This window comes from Carlito syrichta, unplaced genomic scaffold (assembly GCF_000164805.1).
Source record: "Carlito syrichta isolate Samal-C Ts95f unplaced genomic scaffold, Tarsius_syrichta-2.0.1 Scaffold308795, whole genome shotgun sequence".
NCBI lineage: Eukaryota > Metazoa > Chordata > Mammalia > Primates > Tarsiidae > Carlito > Carlito syrichta.
Window position 1 is genome coordinate 500,292 of NW_007252891.1, and position 11,559 is coordinate 511,850.

At 41.1% G+C, this 11,559-nt stretch overlaps 1 protein-coding gene across 1 annotated transcript in view; it reads right to left on the reverse strand.

Annotated features, from left to right (window-relative positions):
• Positions 1–1,337: 1,337 nt before the first annotated feature.
• The window catches only part of WDR89 (WD repeat domain 89), a 22,536-nt gene continuing 12,314 nt past the window's right edge, over positions 1,338–11,559 (reverse strand). The window contains exon 2 of the mRNA XM_008065706.2: positions 1,338–2,778. Within this exon, the coding sequence (XP_008063897.1) occupies positions 1,587–2,747 (1,161 nt within the window). The 5' untranslated portion in view covers positions 2,748–2,778 and the 3' untranslated portion in view covers positions 1,338–1,586. The remainder of the gene's footprint in view (positions 2,779–11,559) is intronic.

Sequence of the window (11,559 nt, forward strand, 5' to 3'; positions counted from 1 at the left end):
ATCAGCAAAACACCTGATTTACTATTTAAGCAACAATATTAAAGTATAGAAGTATAAAATATTTACTAAATATATTTTTCTAATTTGAGATGGATGTCTATCATTTTATTACTAAGAAAAGTCTGGTTCTATTTAGGTTAATTAGAATATTTACATTTAAATACTCCAACGTAATATACAAGGTGTATTATGCAAGTAGAAGGTCCTCAAATGAAGAGCATAGTCTGATTTGGTTTTATAAAAATGAAGATATTTAAAATGTAAAAAAAAAAAAGCTTGAAAAAATGCAGGCAAACATCTGTTTTTTTAAGTTTTACCAGCAATCTATCTACTCCTTTTGTTTTTTTAAATTTTTTATTTTGAAGATGTGGGGGTACAATTCAGGGTTAGGTATACAAATGTTCATTACGCAGGTACCCTTGTGATCTATCTACTTCTAAAAAGTCCTTATAAGAGCGATTTCTTCCTGAGCCTGCAGGTTCGAGACCCTCCTGGGCAGCGAGACCTCATCTCTACAATAAACCAAAAAATCATCCAGGTGTGGTAGCGCATGCCTATAGTTCCAGCTACTTGGAAGGCTGAGGCGGAAGGATCGCCAGACAGCAGGTCGAGGCTGCGGTGGCCGGGAGCGGCCACTGCACTCCAGTCTGGGCAACAGAGTGAGACTCCAACCCAAAAAAAAAGAGCTATTTCTTTAAACTCAATATTTACTAACTCAACAGATGGGTTTTAAAATGTGGAAGGTAGCCGGGCTCGGTGGCTCAGCCTGTAGTCCCGCCTTTGGAGGGCTGAGGTGAGTGGATTGCCTGAGCCTGTGGGTTCAAGACCCGCCTGGGCAGGGAGACCTCATCTCTACAATAAATCAAAAAATCAGCCGGCCGTGGTAGCGCATGCCTGTAATTCCGGCTACTTGGAAGGCTGAGGTAGAAGGATTGCCGGAGCCCAGCAGGTGAGGCTGCGGTTGCCAGGAGTGGCCACTGCACTCCAGTCTGGGTAACCGAGTGAGACTCCAACTCCAAATAAATAAATAAATAAATAAAATGTGGAAGGTGGCCAGGCATGGTGGCTCAGCCTGTAATCCCAGCATTTTGGGAGGCCAAGGTGAGAGGATTGCCTGTACCCGGGGGTTCGAGACCAGCCTGGACAACCTGGTGAGACCTCGTATCTACAATAAATCACAAAAACTAGCCGGGTGTAGTGGCATGTATCTGTAGTTCCAGTTACTTGGAAGACTGAGGTGGAAGGATCGCCTAAGCCCAGCAGGTCAAGGCTGCAGTGGTCATGAGCGTGCCACTGCACTCCAGCCTGGGCAACAAAGAGTGAGACTCCAACTCAAAAATAAAAATAAATAAATAAAATGTGGAAGGTAACAGTACTTTCAACTCATTGATTTTATACTCAACTAGTGGCTTTAAAATTTTTTAGAATATGTGAAGACCTGAATTAAACTATGCTCAACATTTTTCCAGGACTGTTTGCTAGTAAGCTTGTTTTTACACAACCCTTTTAATGTGTCTACCATGGGGAGTAAACACAAATAAGTACTTGAAACTATAAAACTTACTAAATAAACTGTCAACGTGGTATTACTGCTTTTTCCTTCTCTTATAAGAATCATTACTGTGAACTCGGACTCGCTGGTGCACAGAGGATGCTATTTTCATGCTCTCTTTCTTCGGGCAGGTCTTCTCTACACCTCCAGGTTTCCAAAGTATTAACTGTGCATCTTCTCCCCCTGTCAGCAAAGAATCATCCTGCACGTTCCAGCAGAAAGAACGGACTGTGGCAGCATGCCCTTCCTGAAGGCTGGTCACATGGGTCAATCCTTCCGTGGTGCAGTTCATTAAGTGAATCCTTCCTTTGTTTGTTCCTCCAATAACAAACAATTTATCCATCTTTTCATGATACAGGCCACCAATCAAATAGTCCAAAATGCCTTCTTTCACACTGACTATTTCTCTGACATCCTGGATGTTCAAATGTGTAATTGGTTCCTCCGTATCCAGATGATTAAGGTCCCACCAACAAAATCCCTCATCATGTGTCATGCAGTAAATCTGTTTATAATCTTTCCCAGACCAACCAAGACAGCTGACTGATGAAACTGAGTTACAGGTTGTAACCAGTGCATCCTCCTCATTCTCAATACTGATATCAAATACATTTACCAGGCCATCAGTTGAACCTGAGACCACCATGTTGGGATTGCTGGGATGGAAACGTATCTGAGTGATATCATCACTCTGTGTCTCCGAATAGGCACCAAGTGGGTCTTTGGCAGTAGACAGATCCTGAGAATTAATTCTTGCATCCCAAAAAACCAACAACGCGTCATCATCAACTTTTTCTGTACCAGCACAAATGACATGCTCATTACAGCTGATATCAAAACTAATAAAAATATTGGAAGGGTAACCCTTGAACAGCTGGATAGGTTTTTCACTGGCTAACCGAGCATCCCAACATTTTACAGTGCCATCAGTACATGCTGAATATACACTGTCACAGGAATTTGCAAATTTGACTCCATTGAGAAGTCCAGGATATCCACTAAATTCTCGCAGTACATTCAACCTTTCTTTATCGTATATTCTGATTGATCCATTAGAACATAAAACAGCAACCAAGCTTTCCTTTTCTGCTTGTACAGTCCTTGATGTGTCTATGCCAAGAAGATAAGTGGGCTCTGTAGTTCCTGAGCGTTTAACAATGTGCAGATTAGCAAACTGCTCCTCGATATTCTCCATATCTGCAGGAACATCCAAGGGCAGTAAAACCCTGTAATAAAAATTTTAGAATTAAAATTAAACCTGAAGCATCTCTACAATTTCAATTAAATCAAGAACTCTCCTCTGAGGGCTGGCACAAAACAACACAGATAAGTGAATTCTAATACTATAATCATTTCCTTACTATGATGCAACAAAAACTCAGTTGCCTTCTAACCCACTTTTTGAAAAAAATTTAACCCAACTCTGTCAACACCTTGACTTTTTTCACTTTAATACTGAATTTACTATATATACCTCATGCTAGTATGAGAATTAAAAACCATGTACATACACCACCTAGTATAGTAATTCCTTTGAGCTCAAGTCCAATTTATTGGTCCTACTCAAGTCCTCAGCATTGGTAAGGATGTTCAGTGGTTGGAATCATCTTCTTATAGACCCAGCTGCTACATACAACTTCAGAATAAACACAGATATGTAGGGGAAAAAAGTTCCCCAACGAGGTCCATGCCTTAATCCCTGGAATGTGTGAATATTTAGGCAGCATGGCAAAAGGAATCAAGGTTGCAGATGGAATTAAGGTTGCTAATCAGCCTAATTTAAGACTTACCTTAAAACAGGGAGATTATCCTAGATGATCTGTTATTACATTGGCTCAGCATAATAACAAGTGTCTTTAAGGTGGAAGAGGGAGGCAAAAGAAGAGAGCCAGAGGGAGATGTTACTATGGAAGACAGGCATAGAGAGATACAGTGCTGCTGCTTTTGAAAGGGTTGGGGGTGGGAGGTTATAGACCAAAGAATGAGGGTGGCCCCTAGAAATTGGAAAAAGTGAGGAGATATTCTCCTCTAGAGCCTCCATATGTAAACACAGCCCTGTTGAGACCTTAATTTTAGCCCAGTGACATCAATTTTGTACTTCTGACCTTCAAAACTATAGGATAATGAACTTATGTTATTTCAAGCTACCAAGTTTGTAACAATTTGTTAAAAACAGCCATAGGCAACTAATACAATAGAGGTTCCCAGTCTAGGATCCTGGTGAAGTGCTTCTAAGGCCCAAGCAGCTTGCAAATGGTAGAACTGGCGTCTCTGGATCTAAACCTAAGCATTCCGTCTTCAGGTTTCAGGGCCTGTGCTCCTAACCTCCACATTAGATTACCTCTCCACAGTAGGCTGAATGCAGAACAAGGTCTAGGCCAGAAAAATATGCATGCCTTGAGACACTATTACAAATTTTTCACTAAGTGTTCAGGTTTTAAAAAATCATCTTGCCGGGCTCGGTGGCTCAGCCTGTAATCCTAGCACTTTGGGAGGCCGAGGTGAGTGGATTGCCTGAGCCCGCGGGTTCGAGACCCGCCTGGGCAACTTGGCGAGACCTCATCTCTACAATAAATCAAAAATTAGCCAGGGGTGGTAGCGCATGACTGTAGTCCAGCTACTTGAAAGGCTGAGGTGGAAGGATTGCCGGAGCCTAGCAGGTCGAGGCTGCGGTGGCTGGGAGCAGCCACTGCACTCCAGTCTGGGTGACAGAGTGAGACTCCAACTCAAATAAATAAATAAATAAATAAATCATCTTAAGAATTTCAATGATTAACCATGAAATAAGTGTTCAGGTTTTATTACAAATTTTTCTATCATGCTTTTTCATCAATGAATATTCTAGCCTGCCTCACAAATTCACATTTTCATTCTTAAGATGAAATGTTTTTCTGTTGCTTTAGTGATATCTTTTTAAGCATCTGTCTTTTCATCTTTAAAAGGAAAAAATGAATGGTAACTCAAGAGCTGTTAGGGAGGATTAACCAAAATATTGCGTCATGTGTTCCACACAATGTCTAGCATATCACCGTACATATTCGTTATGTAAAAATGGCCAGCATCACCACTATCAATACCACCAGCACCACATGAGGGAGAATGTGATCTATCAGGGTGGATCCAAACAGCACAATTAAACCAATGGGCATAAAAATACTAAAAAGTTGGACCTGGGTTGAAAACAGAAATAGGCCGGGCTCAGTGACTCAGCCTGTAATCCCAGCACTTTGGGAGCCCGTGGGTTCGAGACCAGCCTGAGCAACTTGGCAAGATCTCATCTCTACAATAAATCAAAAAATTAGCTGGGCATGGTAGCACGCACCTATATTTCTGGCTACTTGGAAGGCTGAGGTGGAAGGATAGCCAGAGCCTAGCAGGTCGATGCTAGAGTGGCCATGAGTAAGCCACTGCACTCCAGCCTGGAGTAAGACTCCAACTCAAAAAAAAAAAAGGAAGACAGAAATAAGCACTCCCCCAAACCTTTCATTTTAAACATTTAAAAACATGCGAAAAAGATAAAATATTATAATGTACACTCACAGCCCCTCACCTTCTAGGTTTACCAGCTGTTATCTTTCTGCCACATTTAGCTTCTCTCCGTCTACATACACACACACACACAAAATGTTATTTCATTTCATTTTTTTTTAGATTAGAAAATATAGTAAGCAGGGCTCGGTGGCTCAGCCTGTAATCCTGCGCCTTTGGGAGGCTGAGGTGAGTGGATTGCCTGAGCCCACGGGTTCGAGACCCGCCTGGGCAGCGAGACCTCATCTCTACAATAAATCAAAAAATCAGCCGGGCGTGGTAGCGCAGGCCTGTAATTCCAGCTACTTGGAAGGCTGAGGCGGAAGGATCGCCGGAGCCCAGCAGGTCGAGGCTGCGGTGGCAGGGAGCGGCCACTGCACTCCAGTCTGGGTGACGGAGTGAGACTCCAACTCAAAAAAAAAAAAGAAAATATAGTTTATTTAGAAGGTAAATTAGAGAGAGAGAAAAAGAGGAGATTCACCTTCTCAAGGTAGGGGAGGGGGCCAAAGCCAAAAAACATGCTGTTGGTGCACAACGTTATTTTAAGAACCATTTGAAAAGTTAGCTGCAGACAAAACATCACTTCATTTCTAAATACTTCAGCATAAGACCATCTCCCCAGCCTGTTTTCCATGACATGGAATTAAAAAACCAAAAAATTCTAGGCCAGTTGTCTCATAGGACGTCCCACATTCTGGATTTGTTTGTTTCCCCATGATTGGATTCCAGTTTAACATTTTTGGCAGGGATACTACTGAGGTGATACTGAGCTACTCATTGCATCACAACAGGAAGGCACATAATTCCATGTTTGATCACTTACTAAAGGAGGTAACTACCAGATCTCTCCATCTTAAAGGTATATTCCTCTCTTTGTAGTTACTAAACAATCACAGTGATACTTTGAGACTATCTTATTCTCCAATGTGTCATCCAAATTTCAGCCTCCAGTGATTACCCTTGCTTAAATTAATGACTGTATGGATATTTGCATAACAGTCATTTTCTAATTCTATCATTCTATCTTATCTGGCATTCTTCTAGAAAGAACTTTTTCTTGGCTGTCCCTTTGTGTCACTAAAATATCATGACTCTTAAAAACTATGTCATAATCCATTGCTTTGTTGCTCTTTTTGATGCTCAAACTGTCCTGACTTGGCCACTGAGACCCTTCAAACCAGCTACCGTATCCTTTTAATATTATCATCAGTCTACTAAGCCCTATATGGAAAACTGTGGGAGACTTAGATGAGTCCAAAAATGGTGAGCTTCCTTCCACTTACGTATTCAGAGACTAAGCGACCATTTACATTATGCTGAGGTAACTACCACAGCATGGCTGTTGGTTTTCCAACCAGATAGGCTGCTTGAAGATAAAGAAAGTGGCCTTCTTTCCTTGAGCTTGCTCTTTGTTGGGAGCCAGCCTCGGAGGCCTGCCTGATTGACAAAGTCCAGGTGCGCTAAGGACCCCCGGCCGCAAAGCAAGTCTGGGCAGCTGAGGCCCTTCTGTCTTCCATCTTTGCTGTTGGTACGGCTGAAGAAATTCTGTGCAGTCGTGGAAGAAGAAAATGGCATGTTTATGCAAAGTACTCACAGCTAACCTGGAAATGTCATGGTTCATTTTTCCATTTTCCCACAATGCCGCTTGGCCTTTTCTAACATATGCAAGGGTTAAACTCTGAAGCATATCAAAAATGCTTTCTTTTACTTGGTTATACGTTACTAGATATTGCTTAAGTAATAAATGATATAAGTATATTCACTCCTTATTTGATTTAAAATTATATAGTTTAGTGTTTAGACATAAGGTTTTTTAGAAACACAAGTTTATAGTAAGTTCATTATGAATTCATTATAAGTTCTAACACTTATCTAGGAGTTATGTAGGTGATTTATAACACTGTTTTCACAGACTTAAGATAAAGATTAATCATTAAGTTTCTACTTAATTCTATAGTTAAGATTTTAAGTAAATGTTTATAGAGTGGGTTTTCACTGAATTCATAATATATTAATTAGATACTTTTATGATAAATTAAATAAATACAGAAAGCAACCTTGGGGGCCTGGAAAACATCACTAAAAACTTCTTTTGAGTTTTCTTTAGAAATAAACACTGCAGGATAAGAAAAAAGTAAGGCAGGGGCTGAACCCCCACAGCTTTTGTCTCTGGTGAATGAAGCAATAGCTGCTTCTCTGCCTGGACTATTCTTTCCCTTCATTTTTGCATGAGTGACTCCTTTCTGTTATTCAGGTCTCAGAATGTCACCTTCTCAGAGTCCCTACCCATCAACCAACCTAAAGTAGCTCGTCATTCCCTATCACATTGCCTGTTCTATTAATATAAAAATGTTTAATTATAAAATACTTTGGTTTTTTTAGTCAGGGTCTTGCTCTGTCACTCAAGCTGGAGCGCAGTGGCATGATCACGGCTCACTGCAGCCTTGAACTACTGGGTTCAAGCATCCTTCTGCCTCAATCTTCCAAGTAGCTGGAACTACAGGCACATGCCACCATGCCTGGCAAATTTTTCCAATTTTGCACAGATGAGGTCTCACTATGTTGCCCATGCTGGTCTTGAACACCAGGGTTCAAGCAATTCTCCCACCTCAGCCTTCCAAAGTGCTGGGATTACAGGCATGAGCTACTATGCCTGGCTAACTATGAAACATTACAAATGTACAAAAAGGTAAAGAAAAAAGTATAGTAGACCCAAATACTTTCCACCCATATTTAACAAATGTTAACATTTTGCCGCATTTGGTACATTTTATTTAAAGAAGTAAAACATTACAGACACAATTAAAATTCCATTCCCATGATCAAGAATATATAAAAGACAGCATTACATTTATATTTCTCTCTTGTAATTTGTTCTTTTCACTCGATATAATTTTTGAAAAATCCTACCTTCCTGTTGAACTTATTACCTGACTTGTTCTTGCTTATTTGTTATAAGTGGTTGCTGAATAAATGAATGCATATTTGATTCAACTTTTATACATTAAAAGCTTGAAAATTCTAGGCTGGGCATGGTGGCTCATGCCTATATTCCCAGCACCTTAGGAGGCTGAGGCAACAGGATCGCTTGAGTTCAGAAATTCAAGACCAGCCTGTCCACAGTGGGACCTCATCTCTACAAAAAATTCAAAAATTAGCCAGGTACAGTGGCTCAGGCCTGTAATCCCAGCACTTTGGGAGGCCTAGGCAGATGGATTGTTTAAGCCCAGGAGTTTGAGACCAGCCTAAGCAACATCACAAAATCTCGTCTCTATAAACTCTACAAAACATTTTTTAAAAAAAATTAATAAGGCATGGTAGTGTATACCTGTAGTCCCAGCTATTTAGGAGGCTGAAGCAGAAGGATTGCCTCAGCCCAGAAGGCTGTGGTGAGCAGTGATCATGTCACTGCACTCCAGCTTAGGTCACAGAGTGAGCCCCCAACTCAAAAAAAAAAAGAAAAGAAAAAAAAGAAGGAAAAAAGAAATTCTAGGAGGAACAGAATAAACTTAAAAATATTTTGCATGTATCTATGTTTGCAAGGGATTAGTAAAATAATGGCACTGTTTCTAACAGTACTTTAAATAAAGCACAAAAATGAAATACAGTCATGTATTGCACAGTAATGTTTCAGCCAATGAGAGATCACAGATATGATCAAAGTGGTCCCATAAGTTTATAATGGAGTTGAAAATCTCCAGTCACCTAGTGATGCTGTAGCCGCTGTAAATTGGCACAATGCATTCATGACTCATGTGTTTGTGGTGAAGTTGGTATACCCGGATCTACTATGCTATAAGTTGTATAAAAGTACAGCACATATACTTATGCATAATACATAATACTTGTAATGATAACAACTATGTTAGTGGTTTGCACATCTACTATACAGTATATTTTTAATCGTTATTTTAGTGTGCCCTTCTATTTATATATTTTAAAAAGTTAACTGTAAAAGAGACTCAGGCAGGTCCTTCAGGAGGTATTCGAGAAGGCACTGTCCTCATAGGAGAGAGATGACAGGATGTGAGTTATTGCCCTAGAAGACCTTTCAGTGGGACAAGATGTGGAGGTGGAAGAGAGTGATACTGATGACCTTGACTTTGTGTAGGCCAAGGCTAATGTGTGTGTCGTTTTTGTTTTGTTTTTGTTTTTGTTTTGAGTTGGAGTCTCACTCTGTCGCCCAGATTGGAGTGCAGTGGCTGCTCCCAGTCACTGCAGCCTCGACCTGCTGGGCTCCGGCGATCCTTCCGCCTCAGCCTTCCAAGTGGGCGGAACCACAGGCGCGTGCTACCACGCCCGGCTAATTTTTGATCTATTGTAGAGATGAGGTCTTGCCAAGTTGCCCAGGTGGGTCTCGAACCCATGGGCTCAGGCAATCCACTCACCTCAGCCTCCCAAAGGCGCGGGATTACAGGGTGGTGTGTGTCGTTTTTAACAAAAAATTTTAAAAGTTGGAAAAATTAAAAATAGAAAAAAGCTCATAGAATAAGGATATACAGAAAGTGTTCTTATGCAGCTGCACAGTCCAATTGTGTTTTAAGCAAAGTATTATTACAAAAGAGTCAAAAAGTTTTTAAAAAGGTAAAAAGTTTATAATGTAAAAAAGTTACAGTACACTAAGGTTAATTTGTTACTGAAGAAAAAATTATATACATATATATCTTTTGAGTCAGAGTCTCACTCTGTCACCCAGGCTGGAGTGTAGTGGCACGCTCATGGTCACCGCAGCCTTGACCTGCTGTGCTCAGGCAATCCTTCAGCCTCAGCCTTCCAAGTAGCTGGATCTACAGGCATGTGCCACCACACCTGGCTAATTTTTTGATTTATTGTAGAGAGGAGGTTTCGCCAAGTTGCTCAGGCTGGTCTCGAACCCCTGGGTTCAGGCAATCCTCTCGCCTCCACCTCCCAAAGTGCTGGAATTACAGGCGTGAGCCACCACACCCAGTTAAGAAAAATATTTTTAATACATTCAGAGTAGCCTAAGGGTACAGTGTTTACAGACTCTACAGTGGTGTGCAGTAATGTCCTAGGCCATCATGTTCACTCACTATCACTCACTGACTAACCCACAGCAACTTGCAGTCCTGAAGCTCCATTTGTGTAATTTTAAGGTACCCGTTTTCTGTTTAGATACGTTTAGACACACAAATACTTACCACTGTGTTACAACTGTCTGGAGTATTCAGCACAGTTACATGCTGTAGAGGTGTAGCCTAATACCATAGAGCCTAGGGGTGGAGTAGGCTATACCATGGAGGCTGTATAAGTACAGCACACTATGATGCTCACACGGCAAAACTGCCCCATGACCCATTTCTTATGTTTAAGCGACACATCATTGTAGCCATAATGGGAGTTCAACAAATGTTAAGATATGTGCTAGAAATTACATCTCATTTTTAAATCCTAATCATTTAACTCTATGAGATAGGTATTATTATTATCATTTTACAAAGGAAATTGGAGCTTAGAGAGACTAACTTGTCATGTTCTCGTAGCTACTACATGAGCACACTGGGGGAATTTGGCTAGAAATCCTAAGTTGTAATTTCAAAACGTGAATTTGTGTTCATCCCAATATTAGGCTATTGCTCCCCTATATCAGTACTGAAGTGCTACTGTCAACTCTGATTGAGAAATATGCCTTCTAGCCTTTAGAGGAGGAATTACATGTTAATTAGCAGAAGAAAAAGGAAGCTGTATGATTGTAGAAATACACACCAACCCAGAAAAAGGTTAAAAAAGCAATCATCCATTACTTTTTTTCTTGTGATCCACTTTTCTTTCACTTTAAAAATCTTTTATTATGGAATTTGTATGGAGAATAGGAAAAGAAACTCCAATATACCCACCATCCAGTACAAACAATTGTATTTTCCAAAAGTTATTAGAAACAGAGAGGTCAGTTACACATATTTTATTTGAAGGGCAATTAAGAAACCCAAGTGGAGCCAGTTGTGATGGCTCACACCTGTAACCCCAACATGTTGGGAGGCCAAGGCAGAAGGATCACTGAGGCCGGGAGTTCAAGACTAGCTTGGGCAATTTAGCAAGCCTCCATCTCTAAATTTTTTTTTTTTTAATTAGCTGGACATGGTGGTGTGTGCCTGTAGTCCCAGCTACTGAGGAAGCTGAAGTAGAAGAATCGCTTGAGCCCAAGAGTTTGAGGCTGTAAAGAGATATGATATGCCACTGCACTTAGGCCTGGGTTACAGAGTGAGACCCCCTCTCCCACCAAAAAGAAAAACCCGGCCGGGCTCGGTGGCTCAGCCTATAATCCCAGCACTTTGGGAGGCCAAGGTGAATGGATTGCCTGAGCCTGCAGGTTTGAGACCCGCCCGGGCAACTTGGCGAGACATCATCTCTACAATAAATCAAAAATTAGCCGGGCATGGTGTCATGTGCCTGTAGTTCCAGCTACTGGAAGGCTGAGGTGGAAGGATCGCCAGAGCCCAGCAGGTCGAGGCTGCAGTGGC